The sequence below is a fragment of the Acinonyx jubatus genome, chromosome B2 (genome assembly GCF_027475565.1).
Source record: "Acinonyx jubatus isolate Ajub_Pintada_27869175 chromosome B2, VMU_Ajub_asm_v1.0, whole genome shotgun sequence".
Taxonomy (NCBI): Eukaryota; Metazoa; Chordata; class Mammalia; order Carnivora; family Felidae; genus Acinonyx; species Acinonyx jubatus.
In genome coordinates this window covers 84,398,515-84,426,349 of record NC_069385.1, presented here as the reverse complement: position 1 = coordinate 84,426,349, position 27,835 = coordinate 84,398,515, and the positions used below count along the sequence as shown (strand labels likewise).

General features: G+C 39.0%; 1 protein-coding gene and 1 non-coding gene across 5 annotated transcripts; one reads left to right on the top strand and one right to left on the bottom strand.

Annotated features, from left to right (window-relative positions):
* Nucleotides 1–894: 894 nt before the first annotated feature.
* CGAS (cyclic GMP-AMP synthase) lies at nt 895–27,835 on the bottom strand. 4 transcript variants are annotated; one of them, XM_053222569.1, is made up of 5 exons: nt 26,265–27,201; nt 18,143–18,362; nt 12,604–12,840; nt 4,451–4,550; nt 895–2,139 (listed from the first exon to the last, which is right to left on the bottom strand). In XM_053222569.1, exons 1-5 carry the CDS (start codon nt 26,895–26,897, stop codon nt 1,788–1,790), a joined length of 1,542 nt encoding a protein of 513 aa, XP_053078544.1. In that variant the 5' UTR covers nt 26,898–27,201; the 3' UTR covers nt 895–1,787. The 4 variants fall into 4 exon arrangements, with proteins under 4 accessions (XP_053078544.1, XP_053078545.1, XP_026913206.1 ...); XM_053222570.1 differs by having other exon boundaries at nt 4,451–4,553; nt 18,143–18,320; nt 26,265–27,199; XM_027057405.2 differs by having other exon boundaries at nt 4,451–4,553; nt 26,265–27,195.
* On the top strand, nt 17,709–17,816 carry LOC113599006 (small nucleolar RNA U13). Its single transcript, XR_003419757.1, has one exon. It is a non-coding gene; the product is annotated as a small nucleolar RNA U13 (small nucleolar RNA).

Genomic DNA, 27,835 nt, shown 5'->3' with positions numbered 1-27,835 from the left:
TGTGGGGACTGTTGTCTCCTACCTGTATAGCTGGCTAAACTGACACAGCACTCTTGAGGGATTCCCCTCCCCTTGAGTATGCGTGGGACCTGTGACTTGCTTCCAACCAAGTGGAATGGTAAAGGAGATGGAGTGTACATGATTATATGTATGGAATTACGTTAAATAAGACAGTAGCACAGCCTCTTGCTGGAGTCTGTCCCTCCCTTGAGCTTTGAAGCGAATTGCCATGTTGTGTGGGCTGCCAATGCTGGGAGACTCACATGGTGAGGAACTGTAGGCAGTTCCTAGCAGCTAAGGGCAACCTCTGGCTGATAGAAAGAAACTGAAGTCCTCAGCCTTAGCAATGTAAATACATAAATACTGCCAACAAATGTGGATCCTTCTCGGTCTGGTCCCAGATGAAACAGCAGCCCCAGCTGACACCTTGATTGTGGCCTTGTGAGACCCTGTGCTGAGCCATGCTCAGAATCTTGATCAACAAACACTGAAATAAATGTGTGTTGTTTTAAGCCACCAAATTTGTGGTAACTTGTTATGGAGCAATAGGAAACTACAGAATCCAACCCCTCTACCTCACTATCACCATATAAGCACTCAGTCTATTCCTTTATCCTCCTTAATCATAATTTTGATGACACTGATAGTCAATGGTTATATTACTTTGCCTTCACATACAATTACGGCTGAGCGATATTATCAAATCAGACTTTTCTTGCACACATTTGCTTCCTGGAATTAAAAGTAGTTTTGATTTTTGTTTGTCTAGTTTTCTATTTATTTAGGATTTACTGTCCCCAAAACTTTCCTCCAAATGTCTAATTTTTCTCTTAGTATGTTAAACAGGATATATAAAATGCACAGACTATAAAGGAGAAAACTGATACATTCAACTACATTAAAATTTTAAAACCTTGTTTACTAAAACACCAAAAATGGTAAAGACACTCCACACAATGAGAGAAGTTATTTGTTACACAGACAACCAACAAAGCGTAAGTATCCAAAATATATAAAGAACTTCTACAAAAAATGAGAAAACAGTAAAATAGCCAATAAGAAAATGTGCAAAATGTATGAATGGGAAAAAAATTAACAAACAGCAGCTGCTTCTAAGTTGAATGCTGCCTGAGCACAGAGGAGAAAGGGTAACATTTGGAAATAGCAGATATGGAAGTACCTGTTTCTTTGAGTGTTGTACCATATGCATGTATTGCCTTTTCAGAAATATATATAAAAGTGTTACTAAATATAATAAAAGTAAGTTGTATGTTTTATATTTATCCATGTGCATTATTCTATATTTTGCTATGACATGGATTTCCTGAGACATGTAGAGATGATGTAGACTTTTCATTTCCTTCTTACTGATTCTGGCATATGTGACAAGACATTGCTTCCAAATATGTTTGAGCATTGAACAAAGTCTGCCATTTTTATGGAGGCAATGATCATTTCTAACGTCTCTTGCAAATTTCTACACATTTGTGCTAGGTGAGAAGTGGTGTTTACCAAGTGCTTGATGAATTTAATTCAGGTGATAAGTATTTTGTCCTTTTCATTCCAGTCTGGTAAAGCTTTTATATTGTAAATACTCCTTTTGCTTATTTATTCCTTGATTAATCTCTTTCCTAGGATACTCAATCTGTTTATACTGATTATAGTTCATTAAGACAAAAGAGTTAAATGATTTACATTCATTTTAGTTAATCATTAATGTGACAAATTTCAAACACTGCAATATTATAAAGTCATTCTAATTCTTGATTCTTTTTAAAAATATAATTTCAAAGTTTATGAAAAACTGGAAATCCATTGTTTCTCTCATATTCAATTTCCTGTGATAGAAATTCTTTACTTATTTTGTCAATTTGGTCCCGAGAGAATAGATTGAATCCAGGAATAAAATAATGCTCAAGATGTTCTATCTTGAGGCACTGAAGAAAGTATGCCACACAGTTATCAAAACAGAGCGCCAGGTCTCTAGTGTGCCAGTGACTGTCTTGTGACTCCTGGGTACACACATGAAAGAAGGCAGTTTTCACATGGTAAGAGGAGAACTTATCCAGTTCCTTTCGGTTTTCAAACTTTATTTTCAATTGTTCTAAAAGATATTTCATTAGTTTTAGACAATCTTTCCTGTTGAATAAAAAAGAAAACCACTTATTTTTATTTATTGACAACCTGCTTCATTCCACAAAAAGCTTTAGGCATGTTACAGGAAAAAAATACAAAGATACAATAAACAGGGGTGCCTGGATGGCTCAGCCGGTTTAAGTGTCCAACTCTGCTCAAGTCATGATCTCACAGTTTGTGAGTTCAAGCCCCACGTCAAGCTCTCTGCTGTCAGCACAGAGCCTGCTTTGGATCCTCTCCCTCTCTCTCTGCCCCTCCCCTGCATGCTCTCTAAAATACATAAACATTAAAAAAAAGATACAAAAAAAAGATACAATAAACAATACAGACATTATAATATATAAAAAATTAAAAATAAAGATATATAATTATAGGCCATTCTAGAACCTGTTTTCAAATATATGCTTTGAAGTTTCAAACACATTTTATTCTCCCCTCTTCTTTTAGCTTAAATATTTTATTCTATCAGGATAGATTCAACTATATGAAACTGGCAGATATTTATTCATCCAGTCATTTAGTACCTAGAAAAATCTCATTTTAATTTTTACAAAATGGGGGCAGATGACTGGCTCAGTCTGTAGAACATGTGACTCTTGATCTCAGGGTCATGAGTTCAAGCCTCATGTTGGGCATATAGCCTACTTAAAAAGATAATAAAATAAATTATTTTTACAAAATGATTTTGTCTTACTAAGCTGCAAATATTTAATTACTCATCCCGTTATTTAGTAGTTAACAAAATTTAATGTTTATAAAACTATTTAGGCTTATTAGAAATATAGGGGCACCTGGGTGGCTCAGTCTGTTGAGTGTCTGACTTCGGCTCAGGTCATGATCTCACTGTGAGTTCGAGCCCCACATCAGGCTCTGTGCTGACAGCTCAGAACCTGGAGCCTGCTTCGGATTCTGCGTCTCCCTCTCTCTCTGTCCTTTCCCCATTCATACTGTCTCTCTCTGCCTTACTGCCTCTCTGCCTAGCATTTTCAAAAAATAAATAAATGCTAAAAAAAAAAAATTAAGAAAAAAAGAAATATATTTTTTGGGGGGTGCCTGGCTGGCTAGTTGGGAGGAGGGTACAGTTCTTAATCTTGGGATCATGAGTTCAAGCCCCACATGGGTATAGAAATTACTTAAATAAAACTTTAAAAGGGGAGGGGGTCCCTGGGTGAGTGGGTCAGTTGGTTAAGCACCCAACTCGTGATTTTGGCACAGGTCATGATCTTGTATTTGTGGGTTTGAACCCCAAGTTGGGCTCCATGTGGATGGTGTGATGCCTTCCTGGGATTCTCTCTCTCCCTCTCTGTGCCACTCCCCCACTCTCTCTCTCAAAATAAATAAATAAACTTGAAACAATTTTTTAAACTTAAAAAATAAAAAAGATATTTTTCTTTTTTTAATTTAAAATTTTTTATGGTTTTTTTTTGAGAGAGATAGAGCAGGGGAGGGGCAGACACACACACACACACACACACACACACACACACACACACACACAGATAGAATCCAAAGCAGACTTCAGGCTCTAAGCTGTCAGCACAGAGACCAATGTGGGGCTTGAACCCACGAACCGTGAGATCATGACCTGAGCTGAAGTTAGATGCTTCATCAATTGAGCCACACAGGCGCCCCAGGAAATATATTTTTCTTAATGCCTGTTTCAAAGCCTACATATGAAGCCTTAATCTCCCGTGCCTGCATGTGGGGCATTCTTGTTTTGACCTTTTAACTTTTGTGACCCTTCTACTAGACAACTTTAGAAACTCGAATGATGAGTTTGAAAACTCTTTTCAATCTCAGCTCTTTACAGTGCATATGTTAACAAGAAAAATAATTACCTCTTAGTGTTGTTCCAAGTAGAGCTAATCAGTCCCTGGCCTTCACCACGAACAAACCATCTCAAAGCAGGCACCAGTATCCAATAAGAGTAATCTTTTAGTCTCCTCCCATTATGTGACATTAATGCTCATTACCTTAAAGCAACCACACGACTAAGACACATCCAATTGTCGTGGCTAGCCATGGCGAGTGTTCATATCCTCTCACTCTGTCCTACTTCATACAACTATCTGATCCAGGTTCAGGACTTACTATGCTCCCTGGCCTTGCCTTCTAACACTATTTCCTTGGTCCCTTGGATCTGGCTTCCCCGGTTTCATGCTCACACTCTAGATAATACTCCAGGGTCGATCCAGCCATGCGCTGCCCCCAGGACTCAACTCAACAATGATCATCTTCAGATTGGAGCTATGAAATCAACAAAGAATTAAACATTCCATTGGTAATTTGCCATTTAACAAAATAATGAAGTTACCTGCAACACTTCATCCCATTAATTTCACAGCATGTTTTAGATTGTCCGTGACTTTTCAAAATGTCCTTTTCAATGTGAGAGAAAGATAGTCGCCACGTTTCTTCTTAATTTCAAAAAAAAAAAAAAAAAAAAAAACAAGTACTTTATCCAAAGCATCCATATATAAACAACACAATACTGAAATTATTTCATTAAAATATCACTCTGGAAGATTTCTAAAGGGAGACAGACCAAAAGAAATGAACACATAATGTAATTACATATTAAAACAAGTGATCTGAAGCAAATAATGGGTTGAAATAGGAAAAATGGAGGGGAGCATCAGGAGCATAATATAGTTAGCATGATAAGATGAATGTATTACCTTTTATATATTGCTAAATTCAGTTTAATATTTTGTTTCAAAAATAATCTGAATCAACTGATTCAAAATTTTTGTTTATTTTTTTATACCATCCTTGCAAGTTTTGGTATTCATGTAAAATGAGCTAGGGAACATTTCCTTTTTTTCTACTCCTTGGGAGAGTTTATATAAGAATAAAATGATTCCCCCCCCCCACTTCTAGAGTTTTACCATGGCCATCTCTTTTACATTTGTCTGACTATCCTATTATCTAGTTGTTTTTATACCAGAAATATATGATTGGTTTGTAATTTAAAAATTAATCAACATACTGTCTCATTAACAGAATAAAGGAAAAACATATGGTCATCTCAATAGAAGCAGAAAATGCAGCTAATAAAATTTAATATATATAATTTAAACAAAAAACATCTCTCAGCAAAGGTAGATTTTAAAAAACCTAGCTATGATAATATAAGGCAAAAAGTTGAGGTTTTTCCTTTGAAATTAGGAAGACAGGATATTGGTTATCCTCATTTCTGCACTGGCTATCCTAACAAGCACAGTGAGGGAAGGAAAAACAGGGACATAGCACTGGAAAGGGAGAAATAAAGCTATTATTGAAAGATGATAAAATTGTATACATAGAAAATACAAAAGAAGCTGGGTGACAGGTACGTGTATGTTCTTCAGTCTACTTTTCTATTGGTTTCAAACTTTTCATAATAAAAAGTTACAACTTCCTATGAGTAAATCTAACAAAATATATACAAAACTTAAATAGAAAACTTTAAAACTTTGGCACAATAACACTGAGATCAATGGAACAGAATAGAGAACCCAGAAATGGACCCACAAACGTATGGCAAGCTAATCTTTGACAAAGCAGGAAAGAATATCCAATGGAATAAAGACAGTCTATTCAGCAAGTGGTGCTGGGAAAACTGGACAGCGACATGCAGAAGAAGGAACCTGGACCACTTTCTTACACCACACACAAAAATAAACTCAAAATGGATGAAAGACCTAAATGTAAGACAGGAAGCCATTAAAATCTTCAAGGAGGAAGCAGGCAAAAACCTCTTTGACCTTGGCCACAGCAACTTCTTATTCAACATGTTTCCAGAGGCAAGGGAAACAAAAGCAAAAATGAACTATTGGGACCTCATCAAAATCTAAAGCTGCTGCACAGTGAAGGAAACAATCAGCAAAACTAAAAGTCAACCGACAGAATGGGAGATGATATTTGCAAATGGCATGTCAGATAAAGGGTTAGTATCCAAAATCTATAAAGAACTTATCAAATTCAACACCCAAAACACAAATAATCCAATGAAGAAATGGGCAAAAGACATGAATAGACACTTCTCCAAAGAAGACATCCAGATGGCCAACTGACCCATAATAAATGTTCAACATCACTCATCATCAGGGAAATACAAATCAAAACCACAATGAGATACCACCTCACACCTGTCAGAATGGCTAACATTAACAACCCAGGCAACAACAGATGTTGGCGAGGATGTGGAAAAGAGGATCTCTTTTGCATTGTTGGTGGGAATGCAAGCTGGTGCAGCCACTCTGGAAAACAGTATGGAGGTTCCTCAAAAAATTAAAAATAGAACTACCCTATGACCTAGCAATTGCCCTACTAGGTATTTATCCAAAGGATACTGGTATGCTGTTGTGGAGGGGCACATGCATCCCCATGTTTATAGCAGCACTATCAACAATAGCCAAAGTATGGAAAGAGCCCAAATGTCCATCAATGGATGAATGGATAAAGAAGATGGATATATATATACATATGTATATATACATACATATATATACATATATATACATATATATGTATATACATATATACATATATATGTATATACATATATATATATATATACACATATACACAATGAGTATTACTCAGCAATCAAAAAGAATGAAATCTTGCCATTTGCAACTACATGGATGGAACTAGAGGGTATTATACTAAGTGAAATTAGTAAGTCAGAGAAAGAGAAATATAGGACTTCAATCATGAGGACTTTAAGAGACAAAACAGTTGAACATAGGGAAGGGAAGCAGAAATATAAAAACAGGGAGGGGGACAAAACATAAGAGACTTAAATACAGAGAACAAACAGAGGATTACTAGAGGGGTTGTGGGAGGGAGGATGGGCTAAATGGGTAAGGGGCGTCAAGGAATCTACCTCTGAAATCATTGTTGCACTATTCTAACTAACTTGGAGGTAAATTTAAAAATAAATAAATAGATAAAAAAAAAGGAAATTCTAAAACTTCACTGAGAAGTATTAGAGGAAATCTAAACAAATAGAGATGTGCACCCTGTACATGGATTGGAAGACTCATTATTATAAATATATCAAGTCTCCCCAAATTTACCTATAGATTCAATGTACCCTCAATCAAAATTCCAAAAAAAAAAATGTTTTTGTGGAACTTGACAAGAGGATACCAAAATTTTAATGAAAACACAAAGGCTCAAGAATATCTAAAACACTCTTGAAGAAGGACAAAGTGGGAGAGTTTGCTCTACCAGATATCAAGATTTCTAAAGCTACATTATGTATGATACTATGGTATAGCACAAGGACAGACAGAGGTTTTAATTGGAACGAATAAAGACTTTAGTAATAGCTACACAATATATAGACAATAAATATATGGAAAAGGCACTGGGCTAGGGGTGCTCATTACTGTATAAATCCATTTATGAAATCCACTTATGCCATTCTGGAAAAGGCAAATCTATAGAGATAGTAAACAGATCAGTGGTTGCCAGAGGGTTGAATAAATGAAGCATGGGAGGCTCTTTAAGGCAGTGAAGCTATTATGTAAAGGTAGATACATGATACAAGGCATTTGTCAAAATCAGAACAACTCTATAGCACAGTGAACCCTGAAGTATGACAACTTTAAAAAGTCATTTAAGAGGTCAAGTAAGCCCAGGAAATAACGCAGACCAGCAGAAGGGACTCTAACTATATTACAAATGTATGAAACAACCTGCTTGAAGGGGGCTGGTGTAGAAACAAAAAAACCTCCCTGAAGGAGGGGGATGGAAGCAAAGAAAGTTACTTTGGAAATGTTGTCTCTGAGACTGAAGGCAACAGAAACTGTACATAAACTCTGTATTCCAGTTGATAACTTAATATAAATACAGGCGGTTACACATAGAAATGTTAGATATCTGTATACACTGGGGTCACTATATGTATACATATTTCCTTGCTCTTTTAGCTGAGAGTGATGACACCCTGGTAGCAAAGCATGCATAGCGCCCCGATCTTGGTTTCTAGTACATTTCCCAATAAAAGGATCCAGGGCTACTTGGAGAAATGGCTGATTCTAGGACTGAAGCAGGAAATACACAAGATGAGCCTGGAGCCTCTTGTAGTTACCAGAAAGTGAGTTACTACCAAAAACAAAATAAAACAAATTCCACCCCCAACTACGGGGGAGTATGTCAAGGGATACAGCAATCAACTGGAAGAGCTCTCAAAGGCAAAAGCTGAAACGATTTAAACAATAAAATTAAGTGGTACTGGATTATAGCTCAACATAAAAAAAAATACCCATGAGTGCTTACTAATATGACTGCTTAAGTAAATAAATAAATGGGGAAAAGGAGACAAATCTCCCATGAGGAAGAATTCCAAATAATTTATGTAAATACTGTGCTCTAAAAAGGTAGAGCATAACTCCGCCATTCTTTTTTTTAATGTTTATTTATTTTTGGTGGGAGGAAGATGGGGGGAGGGGCAGACAGAGAGAGATACAGAGAATCCAAAGCAGGGTCAGACTATCAGCGCAGAGCCTGATGTAGGGCTTGAACCCTCGAACCATGAGATCATGATTTGAGCTGAAGTCAGATGCTTACTTACTGAGCCACCCAGGCACCGCAACTCCCCAATTCTTATGTGTGAATTGTCCACAGTGACTTCCAAATAGAACAGTATGAAAAAGGGGAAAAAGAGTAACAGTGGAGAAACCTGACAAATGGCTTACCTCAGCCTGGTTCAACGACAACCATGCTAAGTCATGTTCGTGGCATGTGCCTTTGATAGGATATGATGAGAATGGCATTACCTCTGTTGTCTTCCGCCCAAAACCCAGAACTCCAGTTTAATCACAAGAAGACATCAGACACCTATCAATGAGGGACATTCTACAAAAGACCTGACTGGTGCTCCTCAAAACTATATCAAGGGCACCAAAAATAAGGAAAGACTGAGAAACTGTTACAGTTAAGAGGAGCCTAAGATGACATGATGACTAAATGTAATGTGGTACCCTACATAGGATCCTGGAACAGGAAAAGGGAGATTAGGTAAAAACTAAGAATATCAGAATTAAGTATGGGCTTTAGTTAACAATCGATATTTGTTCATTAATTATGACAATGTAGCATATTGATGTAAGATGTTAAAGATAAGGAAACAGGTATGGAGTATATAGGAACTCTACTATCTTTTCAATTTTCCTGCAAATCTAAAACTATTTGAAAGTTAAAAGTTTATTTTTGAAACTACATTGAGATTTCACTTCTTACTTTTTGAATTATTCGCGAAAATTCCAAAGTTTAAGGAGTTTGGTTGCTGAGAGTGAAATAGGTACTCTCATACATGGCTGTGGGAATGCAAATTGTGCAGTCCCTATGGGGGTGATCTGGCAATGTCCAGCAGATTTATATATGGATTTACTCCTTGATCAGCTGTAAAAACAGACTGAAAAAAGAAATGAGTGCTACCTTTATATAAAGCCAAAACTCTATCTTCAAAATATCTCACTAACTGAAAAAAGGGAGGTGTACTTTTTATCTTAAAAGATAAAGGTAGGGGCACCTGGGTGGCGCAGTCAGTTAAGCGTCTGACTTCAGCCAGGTCACGATCTCGCGGTCCGGGAGTTCGAGCCCCGCGTCAGGCTCTGGGCTGATGGCTCAGAGCCTGGAGCCTGTTTCTGATTCCGTGTCTCCCTCTCTCTCTGCCCCTCCCCCATTCATGCTCTGTCTCTCTCTGTCCCAAAAATAAATAAACACTCAAAAAAAAAAAATTAAAAAAAAAAAAAGATAAAGGTATATGGGGTGTCTGGATGGCTCAGTTGGTTAAGCATCCGACTTCGGCTCAGGTCATGATCTTGCGTTTCAAGAGTTCGAGCCCCGCATCGGGCTCTGTGCTGATGCTCAGAGCCTGGAGCTTGCTTCCAAAGCTGTGACTCCCTCTCTTTCTGCCCTTCTACCGCTCATACTCTGTTTCTCAAAAAATACATAAATGCTAAAAAAAAAAAAAAAAAAGATAAAAGTATATATTTACTTACACGACCAAACGAAAAACAATAAAGAGGGTTTCCAGTCAGGGAAGGAGAGAACAGTGTAGAGCAAACATGAATGGAAGCTGTGGTCCTCTAGAAATTCCTTTTTCTGTAGCTTTGACTTTGGAACCACGTGAATGCCTTATACATTTATGAGACAAAATTAAGTCAAAATTGAAAATCTAGCATGTAAAATTTAAAACCATAATGAAACAAACAAACCTAAATATTTTGAGTTGGGTAGCTTAACCACCTGGAGAAATTCTTTCAAGTGGATTTAAGCTTGGTATTTTGACTGCCCTTTTATCTTAAGAACAAAAGAACTACAAAAAATCTTAAAGTGTTTTTTTTTTTTCAATTATACTCTTGATAACAATGCTGGTATTATTTTGAAACAGGTGGAAAGATTTTTAAAATTCTTAAAAATTTATAAGTAAAAACCAAACAAATCATATTTTAAAAAATATAGCTTATAAGACCAGAACATTTAAAGTAAAATGTTTGGAAAGAGAAAAACTAAAATAGGTGATATACATGTCTGCAATCTAGTATGAATATTTTCACTGCTAACATGCCCCTCTGTTCAGTCTTTCAGATAGAGATGGGGGTGGAGGGGCATACCTGCCTGAACACAGATCATCTGCAATGAAAGGAGGAAAACAGCCAAGGGTAATGGAGAGCAAAGGTCAGCTGAGCAACCATCACAAGCATCCACTTTCATCTCAGTGCAAGGATGTGAGGAACTACCCACAGGGCCACTGAAAGACTCTCTCATCCTTAATTTGATTTGTCTCCCAGTCTTGCCCACAGCAGTCAGTAGCAGACCACTAAGAGGGTGGTATCGGTCCTGTTAAGATTTCTGTACCACATACAGTGAGGGTTTCTTGGGGCAGCTATTCTAGAAATTATCCAGGAGTGCAACCCCTTTACAGAAAGCTATGTTCCTTTTACAAAATTATGAATAATGATATATGTAATATCCTCTTACAAAACAACTTTTCTTGCAGAAAAGGACTCCTATATATGCGCGATATAAAAAGTTATCATGAGTCCACAAAACATAAGCCATCAAACTAAGCATGATCAATGAATTCCAAGATTTGTTCAGAATACTAATTTGTAACGTGGTTCATACGTTTCATGATCTTTTCCATATCCCTGGAATCCAGGTGCACTAGGTACCAAAAGTTCTTAATTTATAAGACAAAAATAAAATAATCAGCTAACTTGATTTTAGGTAGACTAACTCAGCCTTGAATGTTTTAGCTGTAGACTAACTCAGAACCTGAATGTTACCCAAGAGCACCATCTGAAAACCTGTTCTTACCTGTGAGGCCAGAGTACACAAGTGAGAAGACCAACTGTAGCTGAGGATGCAAAGGTCTGCTAGCTGCATGAGGAGCAGTGGAAGGGGAAGAAGACAGAAGAAAAGAAGTATGGCTGGGAATGAGAGTCTAGACTCTGATAAATTAATAATATATAACTGCCTTGTGCTGAACTAGGGATTTTATTTTTTAATACTTATTTATTAAATAAATAAACAGGGGGAGGGGTAGAGAAAGGGGGATAGAGGATCCAAAGCAAGCTCTGACTTTAGCGAAGCGAGCCCATGTGGAGCTTGAACTCACAAAAAGAACCGTGAGATCATGACCTGAGCCAAGGTCAGACGCTCAACCGACTGAGTCACCCAGGTGTCCCATGAACTGGGATTTTACATAAACTGTCTCATTTTTTCTCTTCCCAGAAATTTTCAAGTAGCTTTTTTTCTAAAAATTTTTTTTTTTTTAACATTTATTCCTTTTTGAGAGACAGAGCATGAGCAGGGAAGGGGCAGAGAGAGAGGGAGACGCAGAATCCAAAGCGGCTCCAGGCTCCAAGCTGTCAGCACAGAGCCCAACGCGGGGCTCAAACTCACGAACTGCAAGATCATGACCTAAGCCGAAGTCAGACGCTCAATTGACTGAGCCACCCAGGTGCCCCGTAAACTTTCAAGTAGCTTTGAGAGACTTGGTTAACTAGCCCAAGATCACACACCTAGTAAGAGAAGAAGACTCAGGATTCAGATCCAGGGCAGTCTGACTCCAAGGCCAGTACTGCCTTTCTCTATTGAAAACAAACTAAAAATAAACTTGAAATGTGGGTGAGATGATATTTTAAAACCAAGTATTTGATATTACTACTACAACTATGCCCTTTTCAATTCCCTTTCTCACCAAACTCTCATCTTGTAGTCTATTTAGCCTTATGGCTCTTGAAATGCCAACCGCAGTAGTTACACTGCCCTAGTATTATAACATTAACAGCCCTTGGGTCGCCTGGCTGGCTCAGTCATTAGAGCATGTGACTCTTGATCATGGGGTAGGAAGTTCAAGCCCTATGAACTGGGCATAGAGCTTACGTAAGAAAAAAGAAAAAAGAAAAAAAACACAGACAACTCTTTAATATGTTTTTAAGTTAACCTTCATATTCAAGATACCTTGAAAACCATTTCCTTCCTTTGCATGCTTGGGGACCAGGTAAAATGGCTGCTGTCTTAGACTGCTTCTAACTTTTGTTCCAAGCCAGTCCTTGACGGGCAGGCCATTCTTGGTGCTAGCAGGCCAGCTGGTGTTTAACTCCAAAGCCAGGGTTATATCCACAGATATTTCTTTAGGTTTTCTAATAAGAAGTGTTACAGCAGGACTCCCTCTCTTCTTCCTCTGGACAATGACATCTGTTTAAACACATAAAAGAGAAGACAGCATTTATCAATCCAATTTTCTTTGAAAATATAGGGAAGATAATATATCTGTAATTGGAGATCTATAAAGTGCTAAGTGTAAGGTGCAAATTAGTTCTAAAGCGAAACTGACCCCACAAAGCAAAGTGTTTTCCTCATTTCACCAGTATTTATCAATACCTACCATGGGGAAGCATTGTCAAGATTCTGTCTGGTATAAATGATGAGGAGCCCATGAAGACCGTGGGCTTTGGGAGTGCTGTGATTAACTTTTCACTTAAATTTATGGATGGCATTTTGGAGGGAAGCCTGGAGAAGAGCCCAGATGAATGGCAGGGAGGAGACAGGCAATCGAGAAGACCACAGCAACAGTCCAACACAGAAGTTGTATGCCTGCAGCATCACAGAGGCAGTAGGCATGAAGACACAGGGAGTGATCCATGTTACTACAGCATTATTCACAACAGCCAAGACATGGAACAACTTAGGTGTCCATGGATGGATGAATGGATATAGAAATTGTGGTACATACATACCATGGAGTATCATTCAGCCCTAGCAAAGAATATCTTGCCATTTGTGACATGGATGAACTTGGAGGGCATTACACAAGGTCAAATAAGCCAGACACAGAAAGGCAAATATTGTATGACCTCACTTATATGTGGAATCTAAAAAAGTAGAATACATAGAAGCAGAGGGTAGGATGGTGGTTACCAGGGGGTTAGGGGTTAGAGAGTGGGGGGAAATGGGGAGATGTTAGTCAAAGGGTACAGAGTTACAGTTATGTAGGGCAAGTATGTACAGAGATCTAAAGTACATCATGATGACCATCGTTAACACTACTACACTGTTTACTAGAAATGAGCTAAGAAAGTAGATTTCAGGTACTCTCACCACACACAGAAAAGGCAACTATGTGAGAAGATAAGTTAATTGGCATGACTGCTGAAATCATTTCACCATGTATATGTGTATTAAAACATGTTGTACACCTTAAATACAGTCAACTTTTGAACAACACAGGTCTGAACTGTGCAGGTCCACTTATATGCAGATTGTTTTAGTAAATACAGTATAGCACTGCAAATGTATTTTTTCTTCCTTATGATTTTTTTTAAGTTTTTAAATTCCAGTTAGTTAACATACAGTCTAATATTAGTTTCATATATACAACATAGTGATTCAACACTTCGTTACCACATCCAGTGCTAATCACAAGAAGTGCACTCCTTAACCTCATCACCTATTTAACCCATCCCTCCACCCACCTCCCTTCTGGTAACTGTTAATTTGTTCTCTATAGTTAAGAGTCTGTTTCTTGGGGGGCGCCTGGGTGGCTCAGTCCGTTAGGCATTCAGCTCTTGATTTTGGCTCAGGTCATGATCTCATGGTCATGGGATTGAGCCCCACATCCTGCTCTATCCTGAGTGTGGAGCCGCCTTGGGATTCTTTCTCCCTTTCTTTCTCCCTCATGTGCGTGCTCTCTCAATAAATAAATATTTTTAAAATAGAAAAAAAAAGTCTGTTTCTTGGTCTGCCTTTCTCTTTTTGTCACTTTGCTCCTTGGCCATGATTGTATAGTGATTAGTACTCTGTGTTGTGTCACTCTGCTCCTTTGTTTTATTTCTTAAATTACACATGAGTGAAATCATATTGTATTTGTCTTTCTCTGACTGACTTATTTCACTCAGCATAATACTCTGTAGCTCCATCATGTCATCGCAAATGGCAAGATTTCATTTTTAAGGCTGAAAAATATTCCATTGTGTATATATAACACATCTTTTTTTTTTTTTTTTTACATCTTCTTTATCCATTCGTCAATCAATGGACACTTGGGCTGCTTCCATATCTTGGCTAATATAAATAATGTTGCTATAAACATAGGGGCGCATGTATCCCTTTGAATTAGTGTTTTTGTATTGAGTAAATACCCAGTATTGCAATTGCTGGAGTATATGGTAGTTCTATTTTTAACTTTTTGAGGAACCTCTCTACTGTTCCAGAGTGGCTGCATCAGTTTGCATTCCCATCAACAGTACACAAGAGTTCCTTTTTCTCCACATCCTCGCCAACAACCATTGTTTCTTGTGTTTTTGATTTTAGCCATTCTGATAGGTGAAGTGATACCTCATTGTAGTTTTGATTTGCGTGTCCCTGATGGTAAGTGATAATGAGCATCTTTTCATGTGTCTGTTGGCCATCTGCATGTCTTCTTAGGAGAAATGTCTGTTCATGTCTTCTGCCCATTTTTTAATTGGATTATTACTTTATATATTTTGGATACTAACCCTTTATCAGATATGTCATTTGTAACTATCTTCTCCCATTCTGTAGGTTGCCTTTTAGTTCTGTTGATTGTTTCCTTTACCATGCAGAAACTTTTTTATTTAGACGCAGCAATCCCCTTTGATTTTCTTTAACATTTTCTTTTCTCTTGCTTACTTTACTGTAAGAACATAGTATATGATACATATACAAAATGTGTGCTAATCAACTGTTTATGTTATTAGTAGGGCTTCCAATCAACAGTAAGCTCTTGGTACATAAGTTTTGTTAACTTATACACAGATCATTATGTGTATTTTTTGTTAAGTTATACATAGATTATTATGTGTATTATACACAGATTTTCGACTATGTGGGGTGGTGCCCCTAACTGTCCTGTTGTTCAAAAATCAACAGTATATAGAGATTGTATTATTTTTTTAAAAGACACAAGTAGCAGAAGTGAGAGGAATTAAAGAGGTTCAAATCAACAGAACTAGTAGATGGACTAAATCTGTAAGGAAAAAGGTAGAAGTCCGGAATGCCATCCTAGGATTTTGGCCTGAGAAATGAATGATGTCGATTTGATTCTTCAATATGGAATAATCAAAAGGAAGAAAGATTGGGCTGAGATGTATTTCATTTTAGACACACTGAGCTCTAGGTGTTGGGAGAACACCCAACAGGAGATGGCTACTGGGCCGGTGGCTTTGGTGGAGAGAAATTCAGTATCTCTAGGTGAGATACTGGCTTTGGGATTGGGAGGTATACAAGCAATAGTTAGAGACTACTCCCAGATAAGACTTCTGGAAGGGACCATAATGAGAGAGAAGAAAGAGGACCAAGGAGAAAATCCTGGAGAATGCCCTCATTTTGCTATCACTAAATCTGTAAAACTACCCACTTTTTACCCATTATATCCTTCTACCCTCCTATTACTACTGAGGAAGCGTACACCCCCCTTTCAAAGGCTACCCCTGCACATGGTGTCTGGATTCCTTCTTTCTTACCTTCTTAACCACCTTGTTTTTTCAACTGTTCCCTCTCTCCTCCATCAGTGGGTGCCCCCTCCCTACTGGATCATTCCTGTCTTTATACAAAGGATTCCAGTATCTCTCATTCTAAAATATGCCTCTCTTGACCCCAACCTACCTCTTCCCCATGCTTACTCTCCTTTCGATGTCCTTTACAGCTGAAAGTTTGTAAAGATATGCCTACACACACTCCAGTGAAACTGCTAAGTCCAAGTTACCAACTGCCACAAAACTGAAGACCAAATCCAGTGGTTTTCCGAATGTCAGTAGCACTCTACACACTGACCACTCATTCTGCACTTAGTCTCCTTTTGCTCCTTCTCTTCTCAACCTCTAATGGGATCCTCTTCTTGCCACTCTGCTTAACACTGCAACTCCCCCTCCCCCATCCCATTGCCAACACTTTTCACCACAGGACTTACTACTTTCTAGTAGTGAAGATAATTATGTTTTCTATTTGTTATGAATTATATGTCTGTCCCTACATAACTAAGGTACAGAAGGGTGAGGATCTTCATTTATTTGTTCATTACTATATCCCAAACACCTAGAACATCTGGCACATTTGATGATCAATGAATACTGATTCATGAATAAATTAATCAATGCTCTTTGCCTATGTGGTCTCATCCACTGCCAATGCCATTTATGTGTTTACATATAGCCCAAACATATCCTCTGAACTTCAAACCCATATCCAATTACATACTTGATACACTCACTTCAACGTATCACAGGAATCTCTAACTTAAAATCTCCAAAGCCAAAAACTCCTAATCCATACCCTAAAATACATTCCTCCTCAGTCCTTCCCATTAGAAAAGGGCACAATCAATCCACACAGGTGCTCAATCAGAAACCTGGAGGCCTTCTTTAATTCAATCCTCTTGAACCCCCTACACTTAATCCAGAAGTAAGCATTGCTACAGCTTGGATGTGTCTGCTTCTCTCCATTCCCACCTCCATCGAAGCCACCACTATCTTTCACCTGAATTACTTCAATGTCTTCCTTTTTCTTTCCTTTTTTTTATTTGCCTTTTTATAATATCTTCTCCAGAGAAGCCAGAGTAAACTTTTAAAAATACAAAGCAAATCATCACTCCCTAATTAAAACTTGATTTCTCAATGAACATGGTATCAATCTGAATTCATTTCCAGGATCTACAAGTCCTTGTAGTATGGTCCCTGGCCACCTCTTCAACTGCATTTCATGTCACTCTTCCCCTTGTCCACATAGGCCTCTTTTTGTTCCTTTAACTTGCCAAGCTCTCTTCAGCCTTGGGGTCTTACTCCATCCCAGTTGCTACTACTTCTCCCAGTTCATTCCCTTCAGAGCACTCAATGTAATTTGTGTTTACAAGCTTCAAGAGGGGATTTCATGCAATCACATGTAACCAGTGGCACAGGCAGCCATTCAGTGAATGTCCAATGAAAACCAAACTGAACAAATCAACCTTTAGGAAGAACACCAAGAAAATGTAGTAACTAAAATCAAGAGCAAAGAGTTGTTTCTAAGAAGAAGTGGTCAACAAGGAAGTTAAGAAAGATCAGGAAAGGATCCTTTTGTAGTTCATTAGTGTGATGACTGGGTGTCCAAGCTGCTGTGTGACAGACATGTGCCTCACTCAAGCCCTGTTATGAAGTAGGCACTTTACCTCTCTGATGTGGGGAGAAAAAAAAGATCATGAGAGGAGTGTACATTGGCAATTAGTAGGTATAATTAGACCTTTAAGAATCAAAAGCCAAGGAGCACCTGGGTGGCTCAGTCAGTTGAGCGTCCAACTCTTGGTTTCAGCTCAGGTCATGATCTCACAGTTCTTGAGATCAAGCCCTGAGTCAGCCTCCATACTGACAACTTGAAGCCTAGGATTCTCTCTCTTTCTCTCTGTCCCTCCCCTGAGCACACACATGAGCATCCTCTCTCTCTCTTTCTCTCCCCCTCTCAAAATAAATAAAATTTTCAAAAAAGAATCAAAAGTCAAAACTCTTACCTTCAATGTTTTCAATTTCTTTCTTAATGATTTTCCTAAACTTCAACAGCATCTTAGAAGCTGATAATATCTCCCCTTCTAAAAACGGACTCAGAGGATTTCCTTTAGGATTTCTTTTGAACTTCACAAAGTAATATGCACCACTGTTGCGATACTCTTCTAGCTGAATTCTGGAGACCTCCAGTTTGAACATAATATCAAATTCATTAGGAGCAGAAATCTAAGAAATAGTAAAAAATACTCGCTTGTGAATATTTTCCAAGCAACACAATTTTTTTCTTGAAATTTCTGCTTAAAACCCCCACTCTGAAAAGCAAGATCCCTAATATTTATACCCTCTGGGAGTGGGACTGGTGGAGCGAAGAGAGCATTGTTGCTTTGGTTGGTAGGCTCCATACCCTTTTTTTAAAACCAAGAGTATGCGGGGCGCCTGGGTGGCTCGGTGGGTTAAGCGTCCAATTCAGCTCAGGTCATGATCTCACGGTCTGTGAGTTTGAGCCCTGCGTAGGGCTCTGTGCTGACAGCTCAGAGCCTGGAGCCTGTTTCAGATTCCGTGTCTCCCTCACTCTCTGTCCCTCCCCTGTTCATGCTCTGTCTCTCTCTGTCTCAAAAATAAATAAACGTTAAGAAAAAATTTAAAAAAAATAAAAAAATAAAACCAAGAGTATGCATTATTTTTATAATTTAGAATAATTTTAAATGATATCATGCAAGCTTTAAAAATCTGTACCAGTTTTTTTTCTGAATTTACAGATTAATAAAATTAAAAACCTTTAAGTGCTATTTTTTATGTGACAAGACACACACTCCAGCCACCCTCTTGTCACAGTGGTCTAAAAAAATGTGTGTAGCCATGTGCTGGCTAGTTGAGCAAAGGCCTTCTCGTTATAGTTTCTGGTCACCCAAGTGAGTGTTAGTTCCAACTCATAGTGTCTTTAACCATAGCATTTTAGGAGCATCAAAGAATCTTTTTCATCCTCACAATAATAAATGAATCAGCAATTATAATAAATGATCATTTTTCTTATATTAAAAATGCCACAAAGGGACATGTGGGTGGCTCAGTTGGCTGAGCATCTGACTGTTGATTTCAGTTCAGGTCATGATCCCAGGGTCATGGGATTGAACCCCACGTTAAGATTCTCTTTCTCCCTCTGCCCCTCTCCCTGACTCATGTTCTCTCTCTAAAATAAAATAAAATAAAAAAATAAAATAAAATAAAATAAAATAAAATAAAATAAAATAAAATATTTAAAAAGCCACAGGGGGAGACTGGGTGGCTCAGTTGGTTAAGCGTCAGGCTCTTGATTTCATCTCAGGTCATGATCTCATGGTTTGTGGGATTGAGCCCATGTTGGGCTCTTTACTAACAGCTCGGAGCCTGCTTGGGATACTCTCTCCCTTTCTCTCTGCCCCTCCCATGTGCACACATGTGCGTATTCTCTCTCTTTCCCAAAATAAATACACATTTAAAAAAATAAATAAATAAAATTTAAAAAGCCACAAATCTTTCATTAGTCAGGAGCATGCTTCAAGTACAGCTACTGGACTGTACTGTTCAAGAAGGTACCTATATGTCTAGTGACCATGTGAAACGTGGCTAGTCCAAATTGAGATGTACTGTCCCGTATACCAAATTGTGTCCTCCCAAAATTAATATATTGAAGCCCTAGCCCCAAATGTGACTGTACTTGGAGACAGGGCTTTTAGGAGTTAATTAAGGTTAAATGAGATCATGAGGGTAGGGTTCTAATCTAATAGGATTGGTGGCCTTCAGAGGAGGAGGAAGAGGAGGAGAAGGAGGGAGATCCCTTTCTCACTGCCCACACATAAGGAACAGAATGAGGACCCAGGGAGAAGGTGGCTGTCTGTAAGCCAGGAAGAGTCCCCACCAAAACCTAACCATGCTAGCACTCTGATCTTGGACTTCCAGCCTCTAGAACTCTAAGAAATTTGTGTTGTTTAAGCCACTCAGTTTAAAGTATTTTTGTTATGGCAGCCTAAGCTGACTAGGGTATAATATGAGGGTCAAACACTTGGAAGTGACATCAGTGGGAATGAATTAAGAGCCTCTGAAAATCCACTCTTCCATAAAAGCAACAAGAACATGGGCAGAAATGGTCAATTCAATTTTTCAGGTCTGTAAATTAACCAAAGGCTTGCAACAATCCAGGGAGGCTTTATTCAAGAAAAATGGCTGAATCCCAAAAGGAACTGTGAACTTTGTGGGCACTACCCTGTTCTCATCCACAGAGCACAGAAGGTTCTCTTATTCCCATTCACTCTCAGAAACCCTCCACCAAGAGTAGCTACTATTCTAACAACATAGATGAGGTTCACCTGTTTGGAAACACCATATAAACTGAATCATATAAAATGTACTCTATTACATGTGACTTCTTTCACTTAACATGTTTATGAGATTTACTTGTTACATGTATTGGTAGTTTGTTCTTTTTCATCTTATGAAACATTCCATTGAATTAATGCAATTTATCACAATACACTTACTTATTCTGTTGTGAGTATTTGGGTCATTTCCAGTTTTTAACTATTACAAAGCTGTTCTGAGCATTCTTATATATGCCTTTTGGTGGAGATGAGCAGTCATTTCTATTGTGTATATGCCTAGCAGAACTGCTGGACCACAGGATAAGCATGTCTTTAACTTTAGAAGAAAGTGTCAATTTTCTAAAAGGGTTGTACCAATGTATCCTCCCTTTATCAAGGTAAGGGAGTTTCAGTTGCTCCACATCTTCTCCAAGATGGAATTGTCAAGTCTAAAAATTTTAGCCATTCTAGTGGATACATGTGTAGTAGAATCACATCATGGTTTTAATTTACATTTTCCTGATGATTAATGATGTTGAACATCTTTTGTGTTTGTTGCTATTTGGATTATATACTAAAGCATCTATTCAAGTCTTTTGCTCAATTTTAAATTGGTTTGTCTATCTTTTTCTTACTGATTTGTACTAGTCCTTTGTCATATGTACATATTGAGAGTATATGTTTAAACATCTGTTTTTGTACAAACTAAAGATGTCATATGTACATATTGAGAGTATATGTTTAAGTATCTGTTTTTGTACAAACAGAGAGTATCTGTTTAAGAAATATTTGTACATCCTATTATTATGAAGACATTCTTCAATGTTTTTTCTAGAAACTTTGTTGTTTTGCCTTTCATCTTTAGGTTTATTATATATCTTTAAAATTGTTTTTTAATGTTTCTTCATTTTTGAGAGAGAGAGAGAGAGAGACAGAGAGAATGAGCAGCGGAGGGGTAGACAAAGGAAACACAGAATCTGATGCAGGCTCCAGGCTCTGAGCTGTCAGCACAGAGCCCAATGCAGGGCTTGAACTCACGAACAGTGAGATCATGACCTGAGTCAAAGTAGGATGCTTAACTGACTGAGCCACCTGGGTGCCCTATTATACATCTTGAATTAATTTTTGTGTATCATGTGTAGTAGGTGGGGGTCAAGTATATACAATTGACCCAATACTGATTACTGAAAAAAGTCATCCTTTCTCCCATTGAATTACACTACTGCATATATTTTGTATTGAATTGAATTATATATGCAGGTCTGTTTCAGGACTTTCTGCTCAACTGGCCTATTTATCTATCATTGCACCAATAATAACTGCTTAATTAGGGTAGTTTTATAGTAAGTCTTGCTCCTTGGTAAGGAAATCCTCCAACATTTTCTCCTTTAGAACTGTCTTGGCTATTCTAGGTCCTTTGCATTTCCACATAAATTGTATAATTAGCTTGTCAATTTAAACAAAAAAATTGATGGGATTTTGACTGAACTGCATTGAATCTATGCAGATCAACTTGAGGAAAACTGAACATGATATAGATTTCCATTTATTTAGTCCGTTTTCAAATTTACTCAGCAATGTTTTGAAATTTTTATCATCTTTAGCAAGTTATTCCTAAAATATTTGATGTTCTTGATGCTATTTAAATGGTATTTTTACATTTCATTTGCACTTTTGTTGTTGTTAGACTATTGAAGTACTTTGATTTCTGTTTACTGACTTTGTATCCAGTAACCCTGATAAATTCACTGATAACAGTTGAGTAACACAGATTTGAACTGGGTAGGTCCACTTATACATGTTTTTGTTGCTTTTTTTAAAAACAGTACAGTATTGTAAATGAATTGTGTCTTCCTCACGACTTTCTTAACATTTCTTTCCTTACTTTATTGTAAAATACAGTATATAATACATGTAACATACGAAGTATGTATTATTCATACTGTTCATCAAAAAGGCTTCCAGTCCACAGTAGACTCTTAGTAGTTAAGTTTTTGGGGACTCAAAAGTTATACGCAGATTTTTAACTGCATGGGTGGGGAAGGGTTGGTGCCCCTAGCCCCTGTGTCGTTCAAGGATCAACGGTATTTCTAATAGTTTGTACAAAAATTCAATAAAGTCATCTGCATAAGTAAGTTTTATTACTCCTTTTCTGATCTTAAGCATCTTTTCTTTTTCCTGCTTTGTTACATGGGCTCTATGTATTCCTTTATTTCCTCTTTTCTTGTTCAACATTATGTTTGTAAGATTCATTCATGTTGTTGCATGTGGTTGAAGTTTATTTCTTTACTGATTAATGTACCACTGGCTAAAACCACTACAATTACTTGATTTCTATATAACCTTTCACTCAGCCCAAACTATATGATTAGTAAAATGCAAAGAGGCAAAGAGAATATTATAGAATGGCAATTACACAGAGAATTTCTACAAGAAATCTTCCAAATTTCATCTAGAACTTGACAATATTACAATAATATATATGAATAAAAATGTGTCAATATGGAACCAAGTAAATAAATTACTGAGAGATATATTTTGTATCTGTCCTTTTAACAATTAGAAAGAGTTTGGAATCCAATTTTGAAATCCAAGTGTATGCATAACAGAAGAAAATATACCAAAATGATAACAGTGAATAAAATAAACAGGAATAATATTGCTCTTCTTTATCCTTTTCCTAATTTCCCAAGGACATCAACATGGAAGAGGGGTGAATATGGAAAAGGCTGAGAAAAGTGGTATGTAGGTGGGAATAGCCATGGGAGCCTGCTAGAGGATTAACTGCTAGAGCCAGGCACTGAATCAACTCTACAATGAATATATATATATATATATATACAGATATATATATATATTATAATCAGTTTTTAAAAATCAATACATGTTTTAGATAAAACAAACTTCATTCCATTTCTTCCATCAGTGCATGATTTTAAAAAGGAGGGGCAGGGCACATGGGTGGCTCAGTCGGTTAAGCGGCCGACTTCGGCTCAGGTCATGATCTCACAGTTTGTGGGTTCGAGCCCCACATCAGGCGCTGTGCTGACACCTCAGAGCCTGGAGCCTGCTTTGGATTCTATGTCCCCCTCTCTCTCTGCCCCTCCCCACTTGTGCTCGCACGCTCTCTCTCTCTCTAAAAAATAAACATCAAAAAAATTTAAAAAAATTTTTTAAATAAAAAAATAAAAATAAATAAAAAGACAGGGTACCTGGCTGGCTCAGTCATAAGAGCATATGACTCTTGATCTGAGGTTGTAACTTCAAGCCCCATGCTGGGTGTAGGGATTACTTAAATAAAACTTGAAAAAAAAACATTGGGGCACCTGGGTGGCTCAGTTGGTTGGGTGTTGGACTCTTGATCTCAGGGTCCTGAGTTTAAGCCCCATGGGGTTATAGCGCTTACTTAAAAAAAAAAAAAAAAAAAAAAAAAAAGGAGACTGGCTCTGATTGGAAACTGTTCTTTTTTAAAAAAAAATTTTTTTTAACGTTTATTTATTTTTGAGACAGAGCATGAATGGGGGAGGGTCAGAGAGAGAGAGGGAGACACAGAATCTGAAACAGGCTCCAGGTTCTGAGCTGTCAGCACAGAGCCCGACGTGGGGCTTGAACTCATGAACTGCGAGATTATGACCTGAGCCGAAGTTGGACGCTTAACCAACTGAGCCACCCAGGCACCCCTGATTGGAAACTGTTCTTTAAACATCTTATTCTGCCTGGGTGGTTCAGTCAAACATCCAACTGCAGCTCAGGTCATGTTCTCACAATTCATGGGTTCGAGCTCCACATCAGGCTCTCTGGTGTCAATGCATACATAGCCTGCTTCAGATCCTGTCTCCCTCTCTCTCTGCCCCTCCCCCATGTGTGCACGTTCTCTAAAAATAATCATTCTTTTTAAGTCTTATTATCCCATCCATATAATTGAACAGATTGATACTTATACAATAAGAATTACACTTAATGGGCCACCTGGGTGGCTCAGCCCATTAAGCGACTGACTCTTGATTTTGGCTCAGGTGATGACCTCATGGTTCTGGAGTTCAAGCCCTGAGACCAGCTCCAGGCTTACAGTGCAGAGCCTGCTTGGGATTCTCTGTTTCTCCCTGCTCTCTTTCTCTTGTGCACACACGCTCGCTCTCTCGCTCTCTCTCTCGAAGAATCATACTTAAGACAATCTAATGAAAGTTTTGCTCACTTGGCTTTCAAAAAACTTTTAGATGGAATTATAAAGTCTTCAGTGCTAAAAGAGTTTAAGATTCAAAGACTGATACATACACTGTCTTTTTGACAATAAACAAAAACATCACTGAGTCCACACCAATGAAATGAACAGCTGTTTAAGCTACAATTTATGTAAAACGTTCTGTGACAATGGAGTTTAAAATCTAGGTGGCAGTCAAAACAAAAAATATATGAAAGGTTTAATTTCACTGAAAGCTATCAGGTTAAATGCTTATAATGGGAATGAAATCTGAATCTGCTACCCTGAGAAGGCAGAGGTGTTAAGAGAGACCATCCATCTTTTCTTCTTGAGCACGTTCATTCATTCATTTGCTTGAATGCTTGCTATGTGTTGAGGCTTAGAGATACAAAGATGCACAATATTTGGCTTGCTATCTTAGGAGTTTATAATCCTAAATCTAGAGTTTAATAATCATCTACTTCTGGAGAGCAGTTAACTGAATAAAGCCAATATGTAACTCTAAAATAAATTACAATTACCTAATAAGGAAATATTCTCAGCCTCAGTTTCTGTTCATGCTACTCCTAAGATCTTATACAGATCTAACAGAGGTGCAGGGTCCAGCCCTGAAAAATCTGACACCTTAAGCCAAAACACAACTAGAAATCTGTCACCGGTCAGGAAACAAACTCTAGTCAGGAACCTGTTCCTAAATCTTCAATTCATACTGGAATGAAGATAATTCAGCCACACACAAATGGGATGTGGAATACATACTTAAAAACAATCACATTGGATGTGTATTTAGGGAGTACGCTTTTTTAGTATCTATAGATTTTCTCTTAATTTTTAAAGAACATCACTCAACGGGGTGCCTGGGTGGCTCAGTCGGTTAAGCCTTGGACTTCAGCTCAGGTCATGATCTCACAGTTTGTGAGTTTGAGCTCTGCATCGGGCTCTGTGCTGACAGCTCAGAGCCTTCATGAAGCCTGCTTCGGATTCAGCGTCTCCCTCTCTCTCTGCCCTTCCCCTGCTCACACTCTGTCTAATAACTGAATGAACGTTTAAAAAATAAATAAAAAATAAGGAACATCACTCACTGTGAGCTTCCTATGACATCTGTATAAGAAATTGGGGAGAGAGGAAGCTGGGAGCAGCTGGAAGATGTTTTTCCTATGCAGTTTTTCCCATAGGAAAATGTTCTTAGATATACTGATTTTGTGGAATTTTTCGCAGACCACTCCTAATTATCCAACTCAGAATTTGACTAGGGAACACCAAGTATAGCACTGTTACAGAAACTCAGTACAAAGCTGCTTGCATGAATGAATCCATATATTTGAATTCCCCCAACAGCAGGGTCTTGACAAGAGCTGGCAACCAAGCTAGCTGTATATTCGTGGGATGTATAGATGGAGAAACGAGCAACTGTTCCCCTTTTGGGGTACAACTATGTCACAGACCACAAGAGAACAAGAGTCTGAGTTACTTTCGAAGGGAAGTGAGGGAACGTGGGAGTTGGGACTATCCGACAGGCTGGGGAGAGGGACGAGGAAAAATGGGCCCAGCTAGCCGCGGGAACCGGAGGGGAGGTGCTGGGCGGCTCACCTTCACATGCTCGTAGTAGCTTCCGGTGCGCAGCAGCCCGACGTCTTTGAATTCGGAATCACAGCTCTTCAAGCCCCGCAGCAGGTGGTCCACAACCTTGTTCACAGTCTCAGCCGCCAACGAGATTTCCTGGCGCCTCAGCCTCAATTTGTCTAGCACCGCCCGGGGATTCCAGCCGCCGGGCTCCGCCCCCGAAGCTGAAACTAGCGGGCCAGGGCTGGGAAACTCCGTGGGCTCTGGCGGGGGTCTCTGCTCCCCAGCGGCGCGCGCGCTGCCCCTGCGGCGAGAACTAGCCTTGGAAAGGGGCGGCCCCGCCGCCGGAGGCTCCAGCTTCGCCGCCGGAACCGCCTGCCCCTCCACCGCGTCCTCAGCGTCCAGAAGTGCCTTTTTGGCGCGGGCACCCCGCGCGCGTACCTGGGGTCTCTCCGGGGAGCCGGGGGTGCTCCTCCTCTGCAGGGATCCCGATGCCCCGACTGCGCCGCACTTCCGTGAGTTGGGTCGGGTAGCCCCAGGGGCGGACGAAGATTCGATGGGCTCCTCCCGGAGACTCTTCACTCCCTGAGCCGAAATCTTGGAGGTAGCGGTCGCGGCCTTTGAAGCTGCCCTCGTGGCCTTTCCGCCCCGGTGATCCATGGCTGGCGATCTCTGCTCCCCGAAAGCCGGGAGACTCGGCTCCGCGAAAAGGCCGAGGGAGGAGAAGCCAGCAGTCAGAGCGAGAAATGAAACTTAAAAATCTGGCGGGAACGCAGGAAACAGGGCGGGGAGCACGCACCCTGGGTGAACGCTGGGAGTTCCCTGGGAGCTACGCCCCGCCCACGGTGGTGCGAAAGATGCTAACTTTCTCACCCGGCAGTGCAAGCGACGTGGCTGGGCGGGAAAGCACGCTAAAGCGGAGGGAAGCAGAAAACACTTTCCGGAGCTTTGAAACAAAGTTTGACGGATTTGCTCGCTTCCTGCCTCAAAGAATTTTTGGAGAACTACAGACCTTCTTGCACATTGAAGTTGGCAGAGAAACTTTTTATTTTTATTTTTTTATTAATAACATTTTTAAATTTTATTTTTGAGAGAGATGGAGAACCAGCAGGGGAGGGGCAGAGAGAAGGGGAGGGATCTGAATTCACAAACGGTGATATCATGACCTGAGCCAAAGTCAGCCGTTTAACCGGCTGAGCCACCTAGGCGCCCCGACTGAGAAACTTTAAATGTAAGTTTAAGTGAGGGTTCTTTTTTAGTAACGAGAAATAGGAAATGTTCAACTTTTACAAGGTGGGAATGAATTGAGAACTGCAATTGGAATAAATATTTCATTTTATTTGACTTTTTGAAAGCTCACACAGTCTTAAATTGTGTAGTTCTTATCCGTGAATTTTACCCATTGGTTCTCAAATCCCATAAAAAATTGGCACTTGCGCCTGGATGGCACAGTCCGTTAAGCATCTGAGTCTTGATGGATACAGTATTCCATTCAGATCATGATCTCAGACTTTGTGAGATCCAGCCCTGCAGTGGGCTCTGAGCCTCCTTGGAATTCTCTCCCTCTCCCTTTGCCCCTTCTCTGCTATTTCTCTCTC

What these genes read in the sequence shown, in the direction of transcription:
- CGAS (XM_027057405.2), bottom strand. Translation starts at nt 26,897, where the DNA reads ATGGATCACCGGGGCGGAAAGGCCACGAGGGCAGCTTCAAAGGCCGCG. An exon ending in AGAAATTGAAAACATTGAAG is followed by an intron (nt 12,841 to 18,142) that starts GTAAGAGTTTTG and finishes GTGTTTAAACAG; the next exon opens with ATGTCATTGTCCAGAGGAAG. An exon ending in AATGGGATGAAGTGTTGCAG is followed by an intron (nt 2,140 to 4,450) that starts GTAACTTCATTA and finishes TTTATTCAACAG; the next exon opens with GAAAGATTGTCTAAAACTAA.